The sequence below is a fragment of the Electrophorus electricus genome, chromosome 22 (assembly GCF_041902795.1).
Source record: "Electrophorus electricus isolate QZ-2024a chromosome 22, ASM4190279v1, whole genome shotgun sequence".
Taxonomy (NCBI): domain Eukaryota; kingdom Metazoa; phylum Chordata; class Actinopteri; order Gymnotiformes; family Gymnotidae; genus Electrophorus; species Electrophorus electricus.
In genome coordinates this window covers 18,222,998-18,249,425 of record NC_137518.1, presented here as the reverse complement: position 1 = coordinate 18,249,425, position 26,428 = coordinate 18,222,998, and the positions used below count along the sequence as shown (strand labels likewise).

The window sequence follows — 26,428 nt, the reverse complement described above, 5'->3', positions numbered from 1 at the left end:
GTTTCCAAATGCCAGTGGGCTGCCAAAAGTACAATATAAAAAGTGCCCTTTTAATTATGGTAGTCACTTCCTGATCCTTGAGGTGTGTTGATCAGAATGTGCCTTCCATCAATACTGCCAAGACAATTGGGAAAATTACACATTCTCCAAAATTAATTTGCAATTTCTTTCCTTCTATTGCCCTGCTCTGTTTGGGTCCTTCATGAATTGCAGAATTGAATTGAATTGTATGCCCTATAGCCTTGCACGTCTTTGATGTTACTTTGCATGCCATGGAACATCCTAACTTCTAACTGGCACCAATACTTTGCTGGGATCCCCTAGAAGGTTAAAGTTACAGCCAACATTTTCTGTCAAATCCACTGGAGCACTGTGACTTCCATGTTTCTAGTAGGGGCCAACAAAATGTAATAAATCATGACCGGCATTCTATTAGAAGAATCTAAAACTGATTCTCCTCGTCAATGTTGCACATTTGTTGAATGAGCATGCTAAATTCACCCTGCTGCCTCCGTGTAGTGTTTAAAGGACGTACATACCATGGCCGTCTGTCAGATCCTTTTATTCATTGACCAACAACAATTGCCTTCTAATGAGCTCTAAAATGTTTGACATCAGTGTGTTGATTCTGTTTAATTTTTTCCTGGCTTACTGTGTGAGGGAAACCTTAGTGAGCAGCTTTGCTCCACAGTGCCACCCAAGTTCTGGCTTCAAAGTACTCAGTCACCAGGAACAGGGGTACAAAAGGTGAACATAGAGCTATGTGGACGGTCTGGCAGACACATGCTTAAATGAGCCTTTCCTGTTACTTCTCTCCAAACTGGCACACCAACCATCTCATCTGTAGTTATGTCTTTGAGCTTTATGGTGCATCAGCATCCTCAATATAAACCATGCCATACACATCAACCTCCAACTCATACAAAACGCAACAGAGGTTATGTGAGTCAGAGAGAGAGAGAGAAGTAATCCCTTCTGATGTACTGATATTCACTACATGGTGTGTAGTGCATCTCATGCCTGCCACGCGTTTGTTTCAAGAACAGAACAATTCCCCCTTCCACTGCTTAGTGGTACAGTCCAGAACGATCCAGAAGCTTTGAGAACATCCAGAACAGAGGGAACGTTTTATTCCCTCTTTAGGAAAAGGTCATTTAGGTAAAATAGCTCAAGTCGGGGGGGGTTTAGTTGTGTTTAGAAAAGGCACAAGAATAGAAAGGAATAAAATGGTCATCATCTGTTACACAGGCTGGCTCATGTGCGCGCGTGTGTGCGCACATGTGTGTATTTATAACGTGTATGTTTTTAAGTGGACGTCCTGAGTAGCGGCTAGGATGAAGCCCTGCTGCAGGTGTGTATATGTGCGCGCATGCATGTCTGTGTGTGTGGCCGTGTACCTCGTTGAAGTGGACGTCCTGAGTAGCGGCTAAGCTGAAGCCCTGCTGGCTGCTCTCATGCTGTAACAGAGCCTGTGTGAGGTGGTAGGCGATGCGCACGTCACTGCCGTAGTACGAGTGTGTGTGCAGTGTAGCGTTATACAGCATCCCTGCAGTCTGCTGCACCTTACTGGAGTCCAGCACAGACCAGTTATGAGCCACCTGCTCTGACTGGTGGGCGAAAGAGAGAGAGAGAGAGAGAGGCATTACTCAATCCTGTCAATCGGAGCGACACCTGGGAATCATGGTGGTGTGTCCTGGCACATGCATTCAGTTGTCCTGTGTGGCAGTGTGGGAAGCAGTTTGAAAAGATGGTGCACCCTCATCCACCCTCTGCTCTCCATCACTGGTAGCGACTGTATGACAGCCGCACAAGCCAGCCAGCCGGAGGGAATTTGCATGATGACCAAAACAGTAACTAAACAGAGGAAGCACCAAGTGTCTGAGTCGCTGGACAAATGCCATTACATTAAATTCTAATGTATTTATTTAGCACTTCTGAACATGCAAGCCAGAGCGGACAGTGCCTCCTTCAGGCCTAAGGAAGAAACGTCTGGGGGGGACCAGACTCAAAAGGGAACCATGCTACTTTAAGTCACACTGAATAGCACTGTGCATAGAAAAGGAATAATAGTATTGAAATAAATGGAAATATGACACAAAAATTAAATAAGTTAAAAATGATAGTCTGATAGTCTTGGGTAATAAAAGTTTAGTATATTAATCTTGTACTATATGGTATTGGTATAACCTGTGGTATGGCTTCTGCTACTCATTTACTATTTGCATATGAATGTTGTTCACATTACTGTGAATAATATCTCATTATCTCGCTCCAAAATACCAAACATACCTCAGCCATACACTAAAGTCCAGGGTTCGGGAGGGGTGGCAGAGAGCCAATCAGAAGGTGTAGGACATACACACGTGTGTGCGCGTGCTCACCAGTGGTTTGAGCTTAGAGAAGGTGAGAGAGGTGCAGTTAAAGAGATTCGGGGGCAGCCATCCCTTATGTTCATCACAGTGTCTGATCGCCGTGCCTGGGGGAGGGGGAGAGGTCATCAATAATATCATTATCGCATCGTTTCTAATACAAACAAGGGGCGATCATCTAAACCTAAGCTTATCTGGCACCTTGCTGAACCTCTGACCCACATGGTGACAACCTGACATACAGCTGTCACGACCCTGCATCACCTTGGGAACTGCCCAGGGCGCCCATATTTAAACCCGCCACAGCTTAGCACTAGCATGTACACGCGCGCATGTGTGTGTGAGAGAGAGATTTCTGCCCAGCTAAACAGACATTCACATTACTGAGATCAGCGAACGTTATAAATTCAGTTATATAATCGAAAAAAAACCAAAAAACTACATGGACAGACACAAGACATAGAACATCACTTTCATGGATTGAAAATGAAATATGTGTCAAGCTGACATGAGTGAATAATTCTGAGCACGCTGGGGTGAGAAGCGGCCGTGGACGCGCTTACCCACAGAGCCTTTAGGGCACGGCACCGCTGCTGGGAGCCCAAACTTGGTCCTGGGCCACCAGATCCCTGCCTCAATCGCCTGGGGACAGCTGTCATAGATCACTGAAGTGTGAGTGTGAGAGTGTGTGTGTGTTGGGGGAGAGAATAGATAGATAGAGATTAATGGAGAAAGAATAGAGGTTAGAGCAGCAATGGTTTCATTAATGAAAGGTTTATTTCCAGTTAATGAACAGTTTAGCAAACTCTAGCACTTATTATTTATTGGACTTATTGTTTAAGATAGATGTATTTATGCATTTTTAATTTTATACTCCTAGGTATCAGCACTGATCCCTATATTCTACAGTATTCTAGTTCATTGGTATATTTGACTCTAACCTACTGTACTGTACTAGGATGTATTCTATGAGTAAATGACAAAGCACTTTTGTAATTCGCTCTGGTTAAGAGTAAAATGTAAATGTAAAACGTAAATGTTTAGCAACAACGCAGAATTAACCAAATCATCAAACCCAGGCTTGTTCAGTAAACTGACGAATGTTTCTGTGGTGACCTCTTACCTTCACAGCCGTTTGGCGAGACCTCAGCAAAGGGGTTATCACAGCGGTCGCACTGCTGACCTATGACCCCAGGCTTACACTGACACTGTCCACTCTCACGGTCACATGCCCGAGAGAAAGAACCCACGGAATAACAGTCACACAGCAAACACACCTGACTGCCCAATGGCCTGTAATGGTTATCCTACACACACACGCGCACACACAAACAACCCCCAAAAGCACATACACATGTACACAAAGAGACAAAGGTTATAAAAACAGACGTACAGGAAGCCATACTGGCTTCCTAATATACTGGATAAAACTCACAGAGTGCTATGCCACCTGACAGCCTTCTACAGAGCAAACATGAAATGTCAATTTACACCACTACTGAGCAAAAACTACAGGAGGCCGAGTGTGTGGACACACATACACAAGCGCGCACACACCCTCACACACGCACCCCACAGGGCGGCTTAGCTCCTACTGGTTGCTAAGCATCCTGTGCTCACAGAGGGCCGCATGCTGTGCAGTGCACCAGTAGTTCATTAGAACACATTAATCCGGAAAAGGTGAACTTTTCCAGCGTCTAATGATTCACAGGTAATGGTCGACAGTAAGCCAACACTGGCCTTGTTAAGGCAACATCTTTCACCTGTGTAAACTTCGAGCTCCCACAGCACAAAGGTTGAATACTTATGCAAACAGCATTTTTCGGTTAGTTTGGAAGCAAATCTGTCTCAACAGATTTTGAAATGTAAAAGTCTTTGAATTTTTAGCACTGATTTTTATTTATTTTTTTTTATTCAGATCTCAAAAATCTAAAAATTCAGATTAAACATCTGGAACATAAAGGATAAGAAATCAGTTCCATCCCAAATCAAACCAACATCCAACCAAGTTACACTCCACTGGCCATATGACTGACACATAAGATTACAGACTGTCATCTATGACCACCAACCCCAACAGTGACACTTGTGTCTTTTGCAATGTTTGTTTGTGTCGGTATCACATGATATGAATTCATTTCAAGCAACAAAATATGACAACACAAAATATTTAATTTGTTATTCAGATAACTTTGGTGACTTTTTTACTGGGGTTGAAGTCCTTTGCAATGGCTCTGTTCATTAACTGAGCAAGTCTGACCTAAATGACATCATCTTATAGAACAGCTCAACATTGGGTTTTGTGTGTTCGTGTGTGTGCGTTACCTTGCAGCGACATTCTCCGCTGGTCTTGTTGCAGTCTGAATCAAAGCCTTTATCAGTGAGACAGTTGCAGGGGCCACACGTCTTATGACCCCACCAACCCCGTGGGCATGGCAGGTCAGTCCTGATTGATTGCACAAACACACACCCCCATGAAGTACACGCGCACACGTGCACACGCAGTAAATAACTGATGTTTAATTATTTTTATACTCTTCGAATATAAACTAAAAAAAAGAATACGTTTTAATAATTACCTAATAATTTAAATAATGATTAAATGATTTCTCTCACTTTTTCTCGCAGTACCGGCCGAAGTAATTACTGTGACAGTTGCACACATAGCCATGTGCAGAGTTTGGCTTCATGCTGCAAACTGATTGGTGCTCGCAGGGGTTCAAAGTGCATGCATCAGTACAGTTGTTGCCATAGTAACCTGACACACACAAACATAACATGGGGAGAACTCTTCAAAGGACTAGCGTCAGTCACTTGTTACACCAACATCTTGAAACTCATTCAGGAAAAAAGGAAATTCAAGAAATAAGTTGGATGTGGTTAGATGTTGCAGTACATCCAAATATAACTTATTTAGTTTAAAAAAAACAAAAAACACCACAGACACACACACCTGGATGACAGAAGCAGGTGTAACTGTCCCAGAGGTTGGTGCAGTAGCTGTGGGCAGGGCAGGGGTTGGAGGAACAAGGGTCAGGCAACCGGCAGCCATCTGTCACATTTTGCCTCTGAGCCTGTGACGCACTCAGAGAGCCGGAACCCATCGCGAACTCCCCTACACTCAGACCCTGAAGATATAAGCACACACACCACGCACACAACCACCACACAGATTATAATATAATTTTAAAAAACAAATAAACCGCAATAAAACCGTTAAACCATAATAAAAATATGGAGTGAATGACACCAACGACACGCTGTCTGTGTGTGTGTGTTTTTCTGAAGATGATATCTTACCTGTATGCACCCAATGAATCCATGTGACACACTGTTGCTGCCGGCGGCGATGCCTCCAACACTCAGAGTCTCCAGCTTCACACCCTTTAGTTTACTATCCACCTCCATAGAGGACTACACACACACACACACACACACACACACACACACACACACACACACACACACACACCAGCTTTTCTCTTATTACTGCCGTGTTTGTTGGATTGTAGTGGCCAGCGTTTCTCCACACCACTCAACTTCTTCCTCACTTCCAGGATTACGGTTCATTCTGGTCTCATGTGTGTGAGTGACAGAGCTGGTGTAGTGAAGCGGTCGTGCGCTCACCGTATACAGGCCGTGATCTAGACTCAGCACTGCCCGGAGCTGCAGGGCAGCTGCGCCGGCTCCCCCTGGTGGCCAGCCGAGGTCCAGCCGCAGGTGGTACCACGCACCATCGTCAACAGAAGCCTCCTCCACTCGAGACACTGCAGAGTCTTCACTATGGTGAAGCAACATCACTACGCTGCCCTCTCGCACCTGGGGGGAGGAGAGAGATTTTTGCTATCTGTCGGATACCGATTTGATAATGTAAGCGATAATAAATGAACAATTTATTATCTAGTTTAAAAAACTAATTATAGTTTAAAAAACAAAACTCATCTGTAGTTTATTAACCAGAAGTAGAAATTCATCTGCTTCTGTAAAAGGTCATTTCAGCCCACTTGCCTCAGTGAATAGCCCACCTGCTCAAACCGTATTATACTCTAATTCATGTTGGAGAGTATTATCAAAATCCTCTATATGGAGCTTCCCTCAACACTGGAGCATTTGGCTCACTCTTTAGAGGTCAACAGCATAAATTTGGTAGCAGTTGTAAAAACTTTACACAAAATAATATGGACTGAACTGAACGGTGCTCAAGGCACATCTCCAGCAGGGGGTGCTCCTATCCTCTTAACCATGAGTGGTGCTGAGAAATCCACCTGTATCTAAACCCATGCTGGCAGGCACAATGAACTATAGCATTATTCCACTGAGATAAGTGGTGTGTGTGTGTGTGTGTGTGTGTGTGTACCTCTATGGTAAAGTTATGATGTTGGCTAGTCGTCATGTGGAGAATAGTGGAACTTCGTTGGCGTGTGCGAAACATCAGCTCCAGGTGCCAGGGAACTGTTACCACGACAGCCACATTACTCCATAACAAAATGCTGTTACCTTGGAAACGTTGAGGGTTGGGCATCACTGCAACAGATCAGGCAAAAATAGTCAATGAAAGACGGACAGACAGCCGGACAGACAGACAGAGAGAGAGAGAGAGAGAGAGAGAGAGAGAGGACAAAGTTCTATAGTTGCCAGGAGACAGTCACTGTGTGATACTGTTGCTGTGTTGTCTTAAGGCACTTGAGTTGGCTCAGAACATTTTCAACTGCTTGCGCACACACACACACACACTACAGGAAGGTTTCCCCCATGCTATTCTCCATTTGTCTTTTCACACACATACAGAACATCCCATAATAATCAGCAGGGAATGACATCAATAATGCAATGCAGCAGGATCTCACACACTCTCACTCTCTCTCTGTCTCTCTCTCTCATCTTGGGACCTGTAGGGAGGTGGGTTCAGTCAGTTGGGCTTTAGCTAAATGTTAGGAGCAGAGAACCCTGCCAATTCTGCTTCTGAACTCTCAACATTCCGCCCACACCCAAACCCCCCCAGCTCCTCACACTCCCCACCCTCGTCTACACCCCCATCTTCCCTCCACCTCCACTCTGCCACCTCACATCTGTACCTCTCTCTCCTTCTCTTCGCTCCCTCCTCTGTATTTAGCTGTTTTATGGTGTCATGCTTTTGGCATTACAGACACTCTCCTATTTCCACCTTTTCCAAGTTTCCCTCCTCAAATTCACACACTACAAACTACTTAGTTTGTCCGTGCAACAACATGCACACGAGCGTACATATACGTACAGGTACACACACTATTCTACTTAAAATGTACACTAATCTAATTATATTACAACACCCCCTGACACACACACACACACACACGGATATCTACCCCAGGCATGCTCAATCACCTCAGGACAGCACCAAGCATCACAGAGCTCAGTGTAGCTTTATTTCAGCAGGAATACAGAAACCTTACACCTCCATTACACCACACACACACACCTCCATTACACCACACACACACACACACACACCCCGAACCCACACACCTCCATTACACCACACACACACCTCCATTACAGCACACACCCCCCCAAACCCACACACACCCCCAAACCCACACACCTCCATTACAGCACACACACAGCCCGAACCCACACACCTCCATTACAGCACACACACACACCCCGAACCCACACACCTCAATTACAGCACACACACCCACCCACACACCTCCATTACAGCACACACACACACACACACACACACACACACACACACACACACACACACACACACACACACACACGTCACCTGGGCTGGGGTTTCTCACCTTTGTCACACATCCTCCCTCCAAACCCTAAGGGGCAGTCACACCTGAAGGAGCCCCAGAGGTTCACACAGGCTCCACCATTCAGGCAGGGGTTATTTATGCAGAACTGCCTCTTTGCTGAACATCCTGGGAAAATAGTTAGGTTATTGCAGAACGTCATACACACACACACACACACACACACACACACACACACACACACACACACACTATCACTTATCTCTGTGATCCCAGTTACCTACAGCCATTGGTACAGCTACACTAGAAAGCAAGCTAAAGATTAAATCAGGTATATAAGGGCGTTTGGAGTCACACATGAGGGTAAGTGTGTGTGTGGCTTTGTGTGAGTGCGCCTGCGCGCTAGCTCCCCCACCTGGTAGAGTGCCATTATTAGCGATATAGGCAGCCATGTCAATGGACCTGCTGTCGACACGCAGGTCCTTCATGCAGCCCACAAACTGCCGGTTGTGAACGGGGAAGTCCTCCGGCAGGCGGGGCACGCCTCCCAGCAGCAACGGACCGGTCAGATCCAGAGATCTGGGCGCAGTGCGATATTCAGTTCAATCCCTTGCATTTATATTTTGTGTTTGTAGCACTCATAGCTATAGACACCGACACGACGACACCCCTTCACATGCCATTTATCGCCTTGTGGATATCATTAGGCGTATTTATGTATTTATTCCACGAAAGCACAGTCCAAACCCCAAAGAACATAAACGCAACATGGACATGCTGTAGTAACGTCAGACGTCTTAGACTAGAGACAGGGTGTCCTTACTTCTTTGAACCTGATTGGCTGCCCTGAGCAGAGCACGAGTAGTTGCTGATCACATGACCAAATCGGAGAGCCACTGATGTATCGCAGTTGTCCACTGTCACCACGACGACCTTATGATCTGATGGACCCTGGGGAAGGCCTACCTGGTTCAGAATGGGCTAGACAAGCAGAGAGAGAGAGAGAGTCAGTATTTAAGCCCATAACTCAGATTACCATGGATGTTGGGGGTAGGAGCATGCATAAATCAGTCAGGGAAGTGTATAATCAGCTCTGATTCTAGCATGACACACACACACACACACATGACCTCACCTCACTTCCTCCATCTATCACAACCCCACAGTGAATCGCCCTCTCTCTACCCACATGGCCCCACTGAACTATGATCCGCTTCAACCTTTGCACTCAGGCAAACAGGACATACATCCAGCACAGTCCAGAACTGACTGGCTCCGCTTCTAGAACAATCCTACTGAAACTTGCCACAGCTTCAGTTCTGCTGTTCTTCTGGAAAGAACAGCTTCTCTGCACAGCTGCACATACTTGACTGAAGGTTTGCTGAAGGTTCAAGAGCTCCAGCAATGCCCTGTTCGCTCAGCTGGCTCAGCTGTGGCGGCACTGTCAGACTAAAGAGGACTTGGAGGGATCCAAGATGGGAGTGAACCATGTGCAGCAAGCAAAACACCATTCCATGTTACAAGGAGCAGAGGACGCCATCTTCAATCCAGACTGAACTGCCCTGCTAATAACGGATCCAGCAGAAATCCACTAAAAGACTGCTAATGTAATGAATTTCTCCACTGGCCAAACACTGCAGACTTCCCATAATTCTCTCTCTGGCGTTCACATGTGCTCTCTAAGAAATTTCTTTTGTTGGCTGGCTAAAAATAACTGCAATGACCATTTCTTTGAAGATCGAGAAGCGCACATAAACCCTTCATTATTTTCCAGGCCATCAATTCAAGTGGAATAAAGAACATATTCGAAGCGTGGGTGGCGTTTATCTGAGAACTCTGCAGTAGTGCTAGAACTGGTGGTCACAGAGAGTGGCCTGCACTTCCCACAGTGCACGTCAAACGTGAACCTAAAGGGCTCGCAAAAACAACCGCAACCAAATCCAGCATACACACCCGGTATAAGGCTGAAACTGGGGTTGAGATCCTGACCCCGCCCCGCTTAGTAAAGGCCTGTGGGTGCACAATCAGGACACTGATTCTGAAAAATGTTTTTTTTAAATCAAACCCAAGAGCAGGACATAACAGTAGATTTTCTTAACAGAACGACAATTTAGCATCAACAAAAGACCTTTTACACACACACACACACACACACACACACACACACACACACACACACACACACACACGAGTGGGGGAGGGACAGAGAGTAATGATCTCGTCAATAAGGGTCATGACCTTTTTTCAATGAGAACTGTCAAGTTTTACACACGCACGCACACATGCACACTCGCACGCACGCATGCGATGGCAGGTAATAAACTAAAGGCTGAATGGTAGAGCAATGCTCCCTGCTAGGCCTCCGCCTCTTTCTCTCCATAAACTCCATGTAAGATGTGTGTGTGTGTGTGTAAGGCAGTGTGTTTAATGTGTGGTTGTGAGTAATGCTGTGTGTGTGTGTGTGTGTGTGATTATTAACAATACTTTGAAGGTACTTAGAAGGGATGTTAGACTCCATGAAGATGCTACAATATGGGTCAATGGATAAACACAAATGCGCACACACACACACACACACACACACACACACACACACACACACACACACAGTCTCTCTCTCATTCTCTGCTCTTGGACATGAATTCCACTGCGTTCTAGTGTCTGATCTGATTCCAGATGTACAATCCACAATCATATAGTTTAAATTCATGCACCTAATTTAGAACTCAATGTCCATTTTAGGAATCAGGTATGTGATGGGCTGAACACATTCTTTGCCTGTGCAGCAAAGAATAACGCCCCCTACCGCACTGTGCCCCACACCTCCTCACAGAGAGGGGGGGGGGGGGGGGTATACCCCCTACCCTGTATGTGATCCTGTCTGAGACCCTGGGGACAGGTCCAGCTTGGCCCGCCTGAATGGCCCATAGAACAGGAACCCTGTGTCATTCACTTTTGAACAGAAGTGATGTGGAGAATGCAGGAGAGGCTGCACTGCAGCTAGGTCCCTGTGTCGTATGACTAATGTATTCGCCAGGCTCTGTTCTGTAGGCTGATGCTTTACTAATTTGCCCAGCACAGGGGAACAGGTTTCTAATGCTGCCACCAGTGGCAAACAAAAACCCCACAATCCCGGCCTGTTTCTCACACACACACACACACACACACTCACTCTTCCTCTTTCCCCCTCACACACATACACACACTCACTCTGCCACCTTCACTCACTGTCACACTCTGACGAAGCCCACACTTCAGATCCTGATCAGTGCATAGCTGTGTGTGTGTGTGTGTGTGTGTTTTCACTCATCAGTGGTTTTTTTTTTACCTCATCAGTCAGGGCTGTTGGCTCCAAATGACCCGGAACTTGTGTGTGTGTCCTAAGCTGCAAACACGGCTGTCGGTTCTCATCAGTAAGTACATGTTTACCTATAGGGCCACGTTAAACAGGCCTCTGTCTGTCCACCCTAGTGGCAGGGAATCATGGGAATATCAGATCACCTTTGACCTGCAGTGTCAGAAACATGGCACAGCAGAGGGAATCAGTGTGGTTGTGAATCATATGATTGACACGAGCACCATGGCAACCCCCCCCCCAGGCCAGGCCAGTACGCCAGTGTCTCTCATCTGCTCGCCGCGTTTCTGTTCCTCTTATTTCATTTCCACTTTTCTCAGCATGTGTGTATCGTGTGCGTGTTTGAGCTGTTCCTGCTCTGAGGCTGCTGTACTCACCAGTAATGGTCCCAAGTTAGACAGAGCCAAGCACAAAAATCCACCGCCCACACACGCTAGACACGCAAACCGTATTCAACCTCTGGGCCAATCAGGTGAGAGACACTCAGTGCTGTTGTGTTGAGCCTGGCCAGGCGCACGTTAGCTATACCATGCAGTCCGGTTCACTTATTCAGGATTCCATAGTGTGTGGAGGGTTGAGTGTTAGTAGGAAGTGGTAGCGTGTGTAGCTGCGGCTCTGCAGCCTGCTCGTGTACTTCTGTTGCCTGGATCCCTTTACCCGTTTTAACTCGTTTGAGGGGCTGCTGTGCATCATGCCAACATGGAAGCGAGGGAGAGGTGATTCCAGCTCGGTCTGGACACAACTACACATGGGGGCAGAGGTGGTATAATCAAGCTAGCGAGCAAAAGCCTAATCAGCACTGGAGCACAACAAATGAAGCACCCCCCACACACACACACGTGAGCGAGAGATCCATGTATCGTCCCTTATACCGTTTACTTTACCGGGCTTCACGAATCTTTTCGAAGATTTGACCAAATCACTCCCTATGAGCCTGAGATGCTAAAGCATCTGTAATGGGCGATTATCATTTTATTCCCTTACATGTTTTTGCGCCTGTTCAGAACACAACTGAAAACCTCCCCCGACTTCAGCTACTTCTAGCATGTGTGGGTTTGTGTGTGTGTGTGTGTGTTTTGTGTGTGTTGTTCTGGCGTCAACCCCACATGCCTCCGTTATCATTCACACTGAATAGAATGCCCACACTCAGGGCGTTACCTGGCAACAGCATTCTGATGCAAAGTAACTTCCTGAATGGAATGAAATGTCACATCCTGTGAACTGTGTGTTGTGTGTGTGTGTGTGTGTGTATGTGTGTGTGAGAGTGAGTTTGTAAGAGTAAGAGAAAGAGGGGGAGAGAGAGAAAGTTTTAAATGGGAACATGGTTTTGTCTGCCCGTCTCCACTAATTCATAGTGAATTAAAAATAGACTTTAGGGAGCAGAGCCATATTTGTTGTCTCTGGCCAGAGCTCATTCACACAAACGCCCTCACACACACACACACACACACACACACACACACACACACACACACACACACACACACACACACACACACACACACACACGCAAGCCCTTACACTATTTCATGTATTCTCATTCCTTACCATTTGTCTCACTGATTCTACTCAATGTGTGTGTGTGTGTGTATGTGTATGTGTGTGTGTGTGTGTGTATGTATGTGTGTGTGTGTGGCACTCACCTTGTTGTAATAGTGCACATGAACCATGTGCCACTGGCCATCACTGACCCCACCTGGGATGAAGGGTGATACGGTTGTCTTGGTTTCGCCTGTGGGGGTCATAAGACCAGGTAAGGTCTTGCTAGCCCTAAATGATCTCTTTAGGAAAAGTGCATGGCCAGCCCGAGGTCAAATTACGCAGATTTAAATGAAAGCTCAGTATCAGTCAGTTACTATAGTGACTATAGTGACCTGGTTAAGCTATTAACTGTAACCTGAGCCGCATGACTACAATTCCAAAACTCCACATGCATTTCAGAACTTTAGTGTTTTCCTTCATGTACTCCATGACAAACACTCCTGTTCACATGGACCTCTGCTGTTCCAAGAACAAGAGGGTGGTTTTCACACTTCAATAGTACACCATGGCTTCAATGTGGAGTGGACACACATCTCTGCCTCCTGCATCTAAATAGGTAAAAAACACACACACACACACACACACACACACACACACACACACACACACACACACACACACACACACACACACACACACACACACACACACACTACAGGGTCAGGCCAAACGCTCATAGCTAACTGTCCTCTGTTACCTGCTGAGAAGGTGAGCTGGATCTGCTCGTTAACAATCTCCATGGCAATGAAATCATGTTTCTGGTTGAAGCGGCCGTTATAGAGAAGCAGGCCTCTGGGTTCTCTGGTGGAGAATCTGTGAACACAATTTCAGAGACATCGTTTCTAATGTCATTTATTATTTAACTGATGAAATGACCCTGGCCCAACATAGAGCAAGTTATTAGGACCTCAGACAATCTAAAAGGACAGTTCCAATTCTGCATGCCAAATAAGCACAGTGGGTGTGTGCCTGGGTGTGTCTGCCATGTGTGGCGAAGGGGCTGTGTTTGGTTGTGTGTGAGACAGAAATGTATTAGGCTGACTGTGTGTGGGGGGGGGGTGCATTGGGCTGTGTGGAGCTGGAATGTATTGGGCTGTGTTTGTGCGGTGTTGGAGTACTGGACTGCTGTGTGTTTGTAAGGCTGGAGTGTATTGTTCTGTGTATGTGTGTGGGTCTGGGGGTGTATTGGGTTGGCTGTGTGTGTATATATGTGTGTGTGTGTGTGTGTGTGTGTGGGGGTGTGTGTGTGTGTGGGGGGGGTTGGTGTGTATTGGGCTGTGTATGTGTGTGTGTGTGCGTGTATGTATGTATGTGTGTGTATGTATGTGTATGTATGTGTGTGTGTGGGGGGTTGGTGTGTATTGGGCTGTGTGTGTGTGTGTGTGTGTGTGTGTGGGGGGTTGGTGTGTATTGGGCTGTGTGTGTGTGTGTGTGTGTGTGTGGGGGGTTGGTGTGTATTGGGCTGTGTATGTGTCAGTGAGCGGGTGAGCCCATTTAAATTTAATAGCTTTTTAACAATGAACCAAAGCAGCGGTAACGGAACCAAGTTTAGCAAATCCCGCCTGCGCGCACGCGCGCACACACACACACACACACACACACACACACACACACACACACACACACACAGCCAAATACATACATTCCAAAACAAAGAAGCAAATAAGGAGCACAGAAACCAAATCCTGGACGCCCTAGCCGCACAACTGCTCAAAAACCAGCACAACTACACACCACTGGCCCTCTACACAACAACGGCACATGAGGAAATTAAGTGTACATCAGGAAGAGCAACATGCTCCCTCGCATATGGGAGCAGAGGAAGGCAGCATGGTCAGACTCAGCGAATGAGAGACAGATTTAACGAGTCAGATCAAACACGCACCACTGCACGCACACACACAGCAGAGCCTGTCTACTAGAAAGCAGGGGTGGGTGTGAGAGAGAGAGAGAGAGAGAGAGAGAGAGAGTGTGTGCATGAGCAGTAAAGGGTAGGGAGGAGACGACTAATTTGTCAATCACAGCACAAAAAACCCGATGCCTGAATAAAAATAGGCACACGTCCTACATCCCAAACTCCACCAACAGAAGACAAAAGATAAACTGAGAGACCAAGAGACTGAGGGAAGAGACAGAAAGCACTACAGAATGTGACTCTGTGCTTCAACGCTGTGCATTAATGCACTGGTGCACACAGTGTTCCTCCTGGCTTCGACACACTCTCCCAGGACACCACCAACCTCCATCACCTCCACCCAATCCAAACGACACCCCCCCACCCACAGGCTCAGATGGCATCTGCCTCCATAATCATATTCAGGTCTCACCTTCGCACTCCAGGAAACAAACATCACCACCATCAGATCTGCACCACAGTGATGTGAGCAACCAGTAGCCCATTTAGACCAGAGCCCCAATGCAGAGTACACACACCCCCCCCAATATACACGCTACAACACACTTAAATATACAAGCTACCATTCGCCCCACAATACACACCTTCACACACATTTATAATTCTAATCTTTGATGGGTACTGCCATGGATTTGTGTGAAGTAATTATTTCATCTAATAAAAGGAAAGCCACAATCCGTACAGTGCGCAGCCGAACCAGTCCAACATTTTCATCTTTCCATCACCATTACAGAACATTTGGTCCCTGAGGAGTTCTAAATATATGCCCATGCACACACACGCAAACGTGCGCACACACACACCCACCACATTCTGCTCCCTCACCAGAGGGAGCAGCAGCTCTAAAAGGCATAAATCATAAAGGGGACAGGAGATGATGATGATGATGATGATGTAGATAAAAGGAGGAAGAGGGAGTGCAGGAGAGGGGGACAGAAACAGATAAAGGGGTTGTTGTGATGAGGAGCATTGTGGAATCACAGGGAGATGACCGTGAGAAATGGGCAGAGGAGAAATGTTCTGTGGCATCACCATGGGCACTATGCTTTTGACCTAGTTACTGAAGAGACTAATCACCCATTAGGGAGTGGTCTTGCACACGCGCACACACACACGCGCACACACACGCGCACACACACGCGCACACACACACGCGCACCTGCAGCAGCTACAGCCCATAGTGGCACATTTCCCAAAGGAGCTCAGTGTTTATGTTTCTTGGTTAAAGCCGACTACCTGCAGTGTGAAAACTGACAGGAAGCACTGCACACACACTGGGGGTGTTACGCGGCATGACGCCTCACACTCATTTCAGCACATGCCACATGTGTCATGCCTGTCCTCTGCATCTCTATTCTGATTGGATCAAATTGTCGGGTGTTGTCTGTAAAAGTTTTTTTTTTTTTTTTGATCCATTCAGTGATAAAAGTCCTGCATCCGGACATCGCTCCTCAGGAGCCAATCACCAGAGCCCATTTTTCTGACTTCTATTTTTTTCTTGTGAGGCTGTGAGACCATGGGACTGTGAGGCTGAGCTCCTGTAGGGCTGTGAGACTGAGGAGCTGTGAAGCTGTGCTAAAGAAGAGCAGGTCGGGGCAGGTTTTTCAGCCAAGCTACTGCCATTCGAGCTGTATTCAAACACTGCCGGCGCCCTCACTGAGTACAAAGACTACTGCTGCCCTGGAGCCCTGGCAGAGCTATTAACCAGCACCAGTCATGCAATACAGCAGAGAGGGAGGGAGAGATGAAAAGAGACAGACGTAGAGGGGGAGAGAGAGAGAGAGAGACTGAGTGAAACCCACATACATAAATGCATGTGCACACACACACACAGGCACGCACACACCTCTGCAGATTAGGAAATGTGTCTATCTTAGAAGTGGAGTGATTGTTTTTGTATTGATCATTGACGTCCCCTGTATGACACTTTCACGCTCATTAAATCCATTTCCCATAACAACCCAGAAAGGGATCAGATAAACTGAACTTTTCCAGTATAATGTCTAGAATACAAAAATAGGTAATCATGTTCATGTTCTACCATTCTGGTTCTAAATTACACAGTATGCCTTTCCTGTACACGTTGCTTTTTCAAGCCTTTTCACATAATGGCACTGCCATTTTGCTGGTGTACAATCTCCAATTTGCTAGCCCAGCTTAGAAAAACTATTTGGGGGGGGAATATTGGGAAATTGTCTTCATGTATTGCTCATCCCAGACTTGGTGGAAAATCCTAGAAACCTACCTATTTGTGAACAGAAGGAGGAGGTGATGATTCCTGGACTAACTGGCCTGTGTGTGTGTGTAATGTGTAGCCTGCCAGATGTGGCAACATCCAAAGACATATGCAGGAATGTGAGTGTGCATGTGTGAGATATAGGGCCTGCTACAGTTGAGGGTATGAGGATATGAAAAGGTGTGTGTGTGTGTGTGTATGACACGTGACAGTTCTGGGAGGCTGCATGTTGCCTACATGCACAGACAACCTCATGTTGTCCACCCTTCAGCACCTCGGACAGCAGCCATGATTCCAGAACTGACAGCAGCACAAGAGCCCAGGAGGCGGAGCAAGAGAACGTGACATGCCTTCAGGAGGCGGAGCAGTGAAACATTGCACGTCTTAGGGAGGCGGCGCCCAGGAGGTGGAGCAGTAGAACACGGCAGGCCTTCAGGAGGCGGAGCCAGGGAACATGGCATGGCCTCAGGAGGCGGAGCAGTGGAACTCAGCACACACTGAGGAGGCGGAGCAGGGCAACGTGGCACACCCTTACAGATCAACTCAAATCAGCAGGCTAGGGGCACATGATGAAGCCAGGGCGGAATTAGTGGAGTGGGACAAAGCACTGTTACGAAACACAGTCCGAATCTCTCTGTGCTACTGTGGTACAGAGTGCTGTGAGCGTGTGTGTGTGTGTGTGTGTGCGAGTGCGTGGGATACTTACGATAGCGAGAGGGTGAAGTGGAATCTCTGGCGAAGCCCCTTAAAGGTGATGAAGGTCTGAGGTGGAAAGTTCCGGGTGCTCATGTGACAGTAGGGCTTCTCATAGGCGCCGGGTGGGCACTCGCACCTAAAGCCTCCCACCAGCAGGTTCACACACGTCCCCCCGTTCTTACACACGGCGTCGGCACAGCGGCCCGAGCGAGAGGAGAGCTCACATCTCTCACCTGCGGGGGGAAACAGAGATGTGAACACAGGTTGGCGGCTCGTCTCTCTTGCTCTTCCTCTGTACCCTTCACTCTCGCTCCCTCAATCCTTCCTCCCATCCTCCTCTATGCCCCTCATGTCTTTCTCCCTCTGCTGTTGCGTGTGAGCTCTTCCTCCACTGTATGCACTGAGCATCACGGGGAGCAGAGAAAGTGTGTCGGTGTGTGAGAGGGAGAGAAGCCAGGAAGTGTGTCAGTGTGAGTTATTGGAGTTTGTAGTCTTCTTAGCTCAACCAGCTCCATCCCTAACTCCCCCCCACTTATATCACCGTAGGTCAGAATGCTCTGTCGACACCCAACCCTAATCCTATCTGGAGAAAATAAAAATACATCATCTTTAAATATAGAAATGAAAATGAAGAACTGCATGAAAATGAAAGAATTCCCATAATCATCACAACTAGTCATAATGGAAGTGATAAAATGACAAAGGCGCACACAAACACACACACACTCACACACAGCCTCACCCTCCCTCACAGCAGTTTTACACAACATGTGGGGAAACAATGTGTGCATTACAAAAAAGGCACACAGAGAGGAAAACAGCAGGAGTGTGTGTGTGTGTGTGTGTGCGCACGCATGTGTGTGCACAAATGACTTTCATACCTTTGCCCAACTGTCTGAATGTAGACAAAGTGACTGTGTTTATGGAATAAACCAGGACATGTCTTTCCCTCACAAATACCCAGAACCCAGGAGACTCAAATTGCACTTAATCTGTTTACTGAAAAAGCTCAGTATATATGTGTGTGTTTGTGTGTGTGTGTGTGTGTGTGTGTGTGTGTGTGTGTGTGTGTGTGTGTGTGTGTGTGTGTAATGTAATATTCATTGGAAGGAAGTAGTTTAACCTTGCCCTGGGAAACAAGCCTTTGATGAAAAACCAGGTCAGAGAATTTTATATGTGGCACACGCGCTACATCAAAATGCGCATGATCAAATGAACCCGCATATTAACCACAGCAGAGCCGGATTTTAAAACTCAGTTTGGCCGGCGTCAAGCCGAGCTTTTGGATCCGTGGAGGCGTGGGGCTTAGCGTGGGGATGAGAACGTGATTTAACTGGCGTGGTCCGAGCTGTACGGCATCGCTAATCAATTTCTGCGGTGCAGATGCTGCCGCTAATCAAAGGAACGAACCAAACAAACAAATGCTCATGCAGAGATTGACGAACAATTGTGCAAAATGAGTGGCTCATCAATTAATTAGCACGGAGCCGTGGAAGTGTCGCCATGGTCGCAGTGCAAGCCACCCGAGGGAACAAGGCTCCAGGGAGAGGACCTGTTGCCAAGGGTATGGGCCATGGAGACCTACTTTTTGTCGCTATACCACACTACACTAATTACTCAAGAAGAACCCCATTTGCGATTTCCTAATAAACTTTTCTGTAAGCCCCTAAGGCTCTTAATGGACAGCCTGAGTCCTTTCTGACCTAAAAATCGCACAGCATGCACAGTCCAACAAACGCAAACAGTGGGCTGCCCTCCAGTACCTGTGTGTAGGCTGAGAAGTTTCTAGAATGTTCTGCCTTAGAGTTGTTTGAGCACTAGAATGAGGGGAGGCGTGGACTCTACACAGAGAGGTGGAGTATGCAGTGGACGTAGCGGCTTTGATAAGTTCGCCAAAGAAAACGTGGGCATGCGTTAATAAAGCACCGTCTTCCTTATCCTTAGCCGGGGCAGTGTAATTCTGTTTTAGATGACTGTGGACAGTAGACACCATGTTTCTGTAACTGGCTAAGCTCTTGAGATGTGAACACTGACTTTTCCTGTGTGAGTCTTAGTGTAATGACAACAGTATCAGTGCTGAACAACACACACATCATGATGTCACTGGTACAAAAGGGTGTGTGGTGTGTGTGGCTTTCGATACTACACTGCAGCTAGACTCGTGGGGTTAACTGAGATGAGCCAAGTTAATCAATGTGCATGCGTGCGTGTGTGTTGCTTAGTAACAATGATGTGTAAATTATTTGTCGTAATAGAGTAATGCTCCCTGCAGAGCCTCTCCCGCACTTACGGGTCACACAAGTGAACTGAGGAGGAACTCTAGCTTTCTCTCTCACTCTCAGACACACACACACTCGCTGTCCATGTGTGTGTGAGGCTGTGCGTGTGTGCGCGCGTGTCAGGGTGTGTGTGTGCGTGTGTGAGAGGGTATGTGCGCGTGTGTGTGTGTGCGTGCGTTTGTGAGTGTGTGTGTAGGGGTGTGTGTTCGCCTGTGCATGTAGGGGTGTGTGTGTGCACGTGTGTGAGAGGGTATGTGCGCGTGTGTGTGTGTGCGTGCGTTTGTGAGTGTGTGTGTGTGTGTGTGTGTGTGTGTAGGGGTGTGTGTTCGCCTGTGCATGTAGGGGTGTGTGTGTGCGTGTGTGAGAGGGTATGTGCGCGTGTGTGTGTGTGCGTGCGTTTGTGAGTGTGTGTGTAGGGGTGTGTGTTCGCCTGTGCATGTAGGGGTGTGTGTGTGCACGTGTGTGAGAGGGTATGTGCACGTGTGTGTGTGCGCGCGCGCGTTTGTGAGTGTGTGTGTGTGTGTGTGTGTGTTCGCCTGTGCATGTAGGGGTGTGTGTGTGCGTTTGTGAGTGTGTGTGTGTGTGTGTGTGTTCGCCTGTGCATGTAGGGGTGTGTGTGTGCGTTTGTGAGTGTGAGTGTGTGTGTGAGGGTGTATGTGCACATGTGCATGTAGGGGTGTGTGTGTGTGCGTTTGTGAGTGTGTGTGTGTGTGTGTGTGACAGCCTTGTTCCTTTACCATTCCAGTCTCTCTTTCACCATTACACTCTCTTACACACTTTGCTAGTGACACAGCTTTCAGAATGAAAAAAGGTTAATGGTCAGAGTAAATGAAAGTATATACATATGAGGGAGGGGGAGAGAGAGAGAGAGAGAGAGAGAGAGAGAGAGTGGGAGGGCTTTGGTGCTTTGTCAACTTCTCCCACACAGTAACAATCTGACTAACTCTACCCACATGCGCCCCCTCTCTCTCTCTCTCTCTCTCTCTCTCTCTCTCTCTCTCTCTCTCTTTTTCATTAGAGATGATTGATTGGTGTTCTATGCCATTTATCTATTTCACCTCCTTCTCTCCATCTGGATACACGTACAGCTCCCTCCTACACACGCATGCTCATACAAACTCACGCACACGCACAAGATAATAGCAAACCCAATCAAAGACTCACTTGCTTCTCAGTGGGAGGCTGTCAAGTTCAGCACTCAATCAGCCTCAACTGCGGGAGAACACACACCCCTGCTCACATCGACCCACACCCACACCCACACGTGTACGGTGTCTCTCTCCCCCTCACACTCAAATACACGCAAGTACTTACCCACACAAGATAAAAAGAAACACAGAATCTACTGTCTTGTGGCAGTCCTCACGGTGTACACACACACACACACTAATCTTTATGACCTGTACAACTCCACTCTCTCACTGCTCCACCCGACCAGGATTAGGACCTACAGCCTGAGAGCCAGTTGAATGGGAACAATAAGATCAAAGCCATAAACACAGATGCCCTGCCAGTCGTCAGATAGCCAGCAGGCACAATAAGCTGTGGCTAAGAGAAGAGCTGCAAGCTGCAAAGCCCTCCCACCCAACACCCAACACCCGCCGGGGGGAGCCAGTCTCCAGGGTGAGACATCAAACCTCCATGAATACACCATGGGTTCTTCAGACAGATGGGGGATGTGGTCACCATGGAAGCAGGGGAAGGGTCAGGGTAGGATAACGTACCACTCACACGTAGCAGAGACGGCCGACGTGAGACGACCCTATGAATGGCTGAAAAAAGGAGCAGCGAAGAACAGCACGGGCGTCAGGCACGGCAGCCGAGTGCCGAGCAGTGGGTGGAGAAGCAGGAGCCTCACACAATCCAGCACCTAGTAGCAGGACTCAAGGTACTGGCAGGGAATGCAAACACTCAAGAGACACAACCAAGTGGCAGCGGTTATATACAGGAACATATGCAAGGCATAGGAGCTGTACACGCCTTTGTCCAAGGTGAAGGAGCCACAGGAAGTGGTGGGGCGTCCAGATCCAGACTGATACACAAGTGATGTGGTGGACCGTCAACTATTTATGAAGACCATCTATGAACTGGGGCGCTTGGGGCTGTGAACCCTAAGATGGAGGAGGAATGGCTCCAACGGGTCCCAGGAATGACGATATCAGTCTCCCAGGCCTCAGGTAGAAGACCCGCGTGCGAGCATAAGGATGTAGAAAGCTGAGACAGGATATGAAACCGGAGGGACACGTTACCTCCACATTCTTTAGCGCCTGCATACACTCACACACTGCATGATTCCATATAAGAAAAGAGTGTTGCTCGAGGTGCACACACATGCACACACCCTTCTTCCTTCTCCACAGAAGGATGATGACGACCTGTTTCACGCCAACACGCGTGCATACATGCACTGCAGTTCCACTTGGCCTGCCGGCCCCGTTCAGCTTATACAACTCCATTATGTGGCTATAATAGGAGCTGTCTCGAACTGAGCAAGGGTCCTGCCTACCGTTACTGCCGGCAACGGCAGCGTGGCAGCCTACGCGGGGCACAGGGGCTGCGTCGGCCCTCGTGCGCAATACTTTACTTGTTCGTTAACTAGCAGAAGCGCAGAACTGCTCCCAAAAGCATGAGCTCTTCCTCCACTCTCGGGTCCTCTCTCCACCCTGCGCGCCCGCGAGGGGGTGATGGTGGAACCACCTCCCGCAGTCCTGAGGAGGCGATGCTCTTTCCAGAGCTGCTCTGAGACTGAGAACTGGGTGCTGGCCGAGACAGCGCAACGTAAACAGGGAACAGGGCAGGTGTGCTCCGCACCAGCCATTTTTACAAACAGAAATACCTACATGTTGAAAACCTGGATAATTATGAATGAATCCATTTGAGAGAAAACAACAACTCTGAAACATCCATCAACGGGTCGTTCCCTTAGAGACACCCTCCCCCACTGTTACTCCTCTAATCCTCATGGAAATGTCAAGGAAATAAATAGAACTTGTTCATTCTTGTTATGACTTTCTCCACCACTGCAGCACCTCTACCTTCAGCAGACACACCGCGCTGATCTTGCAGAGCTCTGAGCCAAATCCACTCTGCGCTTCTAGAGCTTCGTGCCAATTTTTCCGAGCTTCTACAGCTCTCCGACTATTAAACACTGCGCTTCTAGAGCTCCAAGCAAATACCGCTCAGCGTTTCAAGAGCTCGAAGCCCGAGTTCTGGGAATCCAGGTATCTTATGACTCTTCTGGGCTTGGTCAGGAATCCCAGAGGTGGCTGACGGAGGCTGTGCAGAGCAAAGCTGGAGCATAGAGAATGGCCAGAGGGCCTCTACAGGAGGATGTGACTGCTTCCATCTGCAGGCATTCATTCATAATTAACCATCTCCCCACAGGCTCCTCTCAGAGAGGATCCAAAACCCAAGCTGCTAACACTCTCTCTCACACACACACACCCGCGCGAGCGCTACTCATTACCTTAACAGACAGGTTTTATTTATTTCCAATTTATTATGGATATTAACACTATTAACCCCCACTACAAGCTGAACCAGATCTGTGCACCAAGACTGCTCAGAAAAACTGTTGAACAGCAGCAGCCTGTTCAGGTGCTGGATAGAAGCTGGCAAAGCACCTGTGTATGGGAAAGGCAGACCGAGGATTAGAGTAGTTTTACTAGCTCAGCGACTGAGCCAAAAACACACAGATGAAATCTAATCCCCAGTCAGGCTGAACAAGGGCTGTGCGTGTGTGTGTGCGCACGCGCGCAGCACCAGGTGCTAGGAGTGTAGCAGACTCCACCCCTATAGCAGAGCTTCAGTGGATGACCAACTATGAAGGTTTTATAACTTAACCATAACTTCTGATTTTATGTGTAATAAATAAGTTATACACAATTTCTGGTATTTTTCATTTCTGCCATTGCTGAAAAGTTGCTGCGTCCAAAGATTTGAGCCCTCTGCTTAGGTTAAACAGGCCGTTTCCATGGAATCGAGTATTTTAAAAGAATCAATCAGAATACGTCTGATACAAGGATCATGTCCAACTACTGCTCGTTATTGCATTAAACACATTTTAAATGAGCAACAAAATGAACTAAACAACAGGTTAACGTTCATATACCACCATTTTTGCAGCCAAGGTATCCTGCAGGCTTTATGCTAATTTTGTAGCTTGTATCTAGGCTTTATACCTTGCACCCATATACTGAAAGCGCAAGCTCCGCCTCTCTCACCTGTATAGTCATGGAGACACTCGCACGTAAATCCACCCTCGTGGGCGTGGCAGGTGCCGTGGGAGCCACAGGGGTTGGAGTAGCAGAGGTCCACCTCTGTCTCACAGTAGTCCCCCGTGAACCCCGGGGGACAGCGACAGCGTAGCCCCGTCACCGGGTGGATGGGCCTGAAGAGGATGGTGTCGGAGATGACGAAGGGCGCCAGGCTGTCGAACTTCAACACGGACACGCACTTCATGTAGTTCTCACAGGGCTCGCGCAGGCAGATGTTGTCGTCGAATGGCAGCACCTGCTGAGCAGAAATCCGCCCCAGGAGGCTGCGGTTCAGGTACAGACGCTCCTGCAGCTCCTCCGAGCCCAAAAACTCGGCCCTTCCAGGCTCCAAGCGTGGGGCTACGCCCCTGACGCCGCCCCGCGGCCCCTCGGACGGCGCGGCCACGGACAGGCTGACGTTCAGGATGCTCGCATCCACATCCGTGTCGTCCTGGACGTTGAAGACCACCACGTCCTCGCGGGAGGCGGAGAGGACGCGGGCCACGCCCTCCAGGAACTGCGTCAGCAGGACGGAGAGGAAGCGCTCCTGTGAGGTGTTGGCCAATCGAAGCGTGATGCTGTTGGAGAGCATCTCATCCGTGATGATGGTGACCTGCAGTAGGCACTGAGCGGAGACGGAGTGAACACCATCTGGAGGGAGGAAGAGGAAAAAAGAGAGAGAGAGAGAACTTTTAGAACAATTTGTCGAAATTTGGCCACAGAAAATCAAACCACCAAAAAAACTAAAATACTAATATTCCAGAAAAGACCTAAAAAAAATCAAGGAAAGCCATTATATAATAAACACAAAGACATTTGTCAGTGAGGTATTGGGTTTCTGACAAGAGCCAGCCTGCCAGGAGTCAGACGCCGATGACGATGAAGAATGTAGAAAGTAATCACCTAAGCCAGCTGGTCCTGAGGCTCAGTGAGCTGAAACAACTACATACTCTCCCAAACAGTCAGACCCAGCCAGTACAACTGATGAAAAACAAAAATCTATCACATGAGCATGACACAAACTTCAGAAGATAGCAAGATCATAAATAATAAAGAATAATGATGAAAACAACGATGAAAAATGCTTTTTTAAAAAGCAACAGTAGTGTTGATTAACATGTTGGATGATCTTTGGTTCTTTTGCGACTTCTCTCCCAGTTCCTCTTTATATTAAATTGTTCTAATAATGTAATAATTGGACCTTCATGTCAATAAAGCATTGCTGAACTGGACTGGGAAGAGAGAGAGAATCAAAAGAATTCATTTGACTGTTTAGTGCTTCTATTTAATCGTTATTTAAAACATCCATTTTTAAATATTTTCTAATAAAAATGAGCAGCTTTACGCATTCTTTGCATCACTGAAGAATACAAAACCTTCATTTCATTAATTCCGTCATCGTTGATGCTTTACGGCTATGATGGTCATTGTACAGTTTTGCCAAAGCGCTTCAAAAAACGAAGTAAAAAAGAAAAATGCATGCAAATGAATATTTAACAAAACAACTTAAACTCTAATCATACAAACTATGCCAAAGCGATCTGCTAATGGAAAAGTGTACCCAAGAAAAGAGCCAGTTTGTTAAACAGCCGCTATAAACTGATGGATATACGGAGAGGGACTTCACTGCTGTGGGAATTGTTTTAGCTTCTGCTTCAATGCTTTTAAAGAACGCATCTCTCATCAGTTTATACAATGGCAAGAGAAAGTACAATCCATTATCTTCCATTAGATCACAGTACCAAGTACTCCCATTCTCAAAAGCCACGTTGCTTGTGTGTGTGTGGTGTGTGTGTGAGAGAGAGAAAGAGAGTGAGAGGGAGGAAGGGAGAGTGAGAGGAGAAAGAGGAGAGAAAGCTAGACATGAAAGAGAAATGGATGACCTTCATCAGAATAACAAAGAGCTGAGGAGCTGTGGTTTTAACGACCTCCATCCCTAACGAAAGAAGCTCTGATTAACCATCACCCCTCATCATTGCCTCGAGCTACAACTGGACCAGCAAACAGCGCAGACATGAATAAATGTCACTAAT

General features: G+C 47.4%; 1 protein-coding gene across 2 annotated transcripts in view; it reads right to left on the bottom strand.

Annotated features, from left to right (window-relative positions):
• Positions 1-26,428, bottom strand: part of celsr2 (cadherin, EGF LAG seven-pass G-type receptor 2) — a 52,695-nt gene that overhangs the window by 10,894 nt on the left and 15,373 nt on the right. For both annotated transcript variants that reach the window (XM_035520543.2, XM_035520544.2), the window contains exons 2-18: positions 24,363-25,046; positions 17,871-18,093; positions 13,711-13,826; positions 13,115-13,203; positions 8,940-9,097; positions 8,532-8,695; positions 8,159-8,284; positions 6,727-6,893; positions 5,997-6,188; positions 5,670-5,783; positions 5,323-5,497; positions 4,986-5,127; positions 4,695-4,815; positions 3,493-3,676; positions 2,933-3,034; positions 2,382-2,476; positions 1,398-1,607 (exon numbers count right to left, since the gene is read on the bottom strand). In XM_035520543.2, coding sequence (XP_035376436.1) covers positions 1,398-1,607; positions 2,382-2,476; positions 2,933-3,034; positions 3,493-3,676; positions 4,695-4,815; positions 4,986-5,127; positions 5,323-5,497; positions 5,670-5,783; positions 5,997-6,188; positions 6,727-6,893; positions 8,159-8,284; positions 8,532-8,695; positions 8,940-9,097; positions 13,115-13,203; positions 13,711-13,826; positions 17,871-18,093; positions 24,363-25,046 — 3,062 coding nt within the window. The remainder of the gene's footprint in view (positions 1-1,397; positions 1,608-2,381; positions 2,477-2,932; positions 3,035-3,492; positions 3,677-4,694; positions 4,816-4,985; positions 5,128-5,322; positions 5,498-5,669; positions 5,784-5,996; positions 6,189-6,726; positions 6,894-8,158; positions 8,285-8,531; positions 8,696-8,939; positions 9,098-13,114; positions 13,204-13,710; positions 13,827-17,870; positions 18,094-24,362; positions 25,047-26,428) is intronic.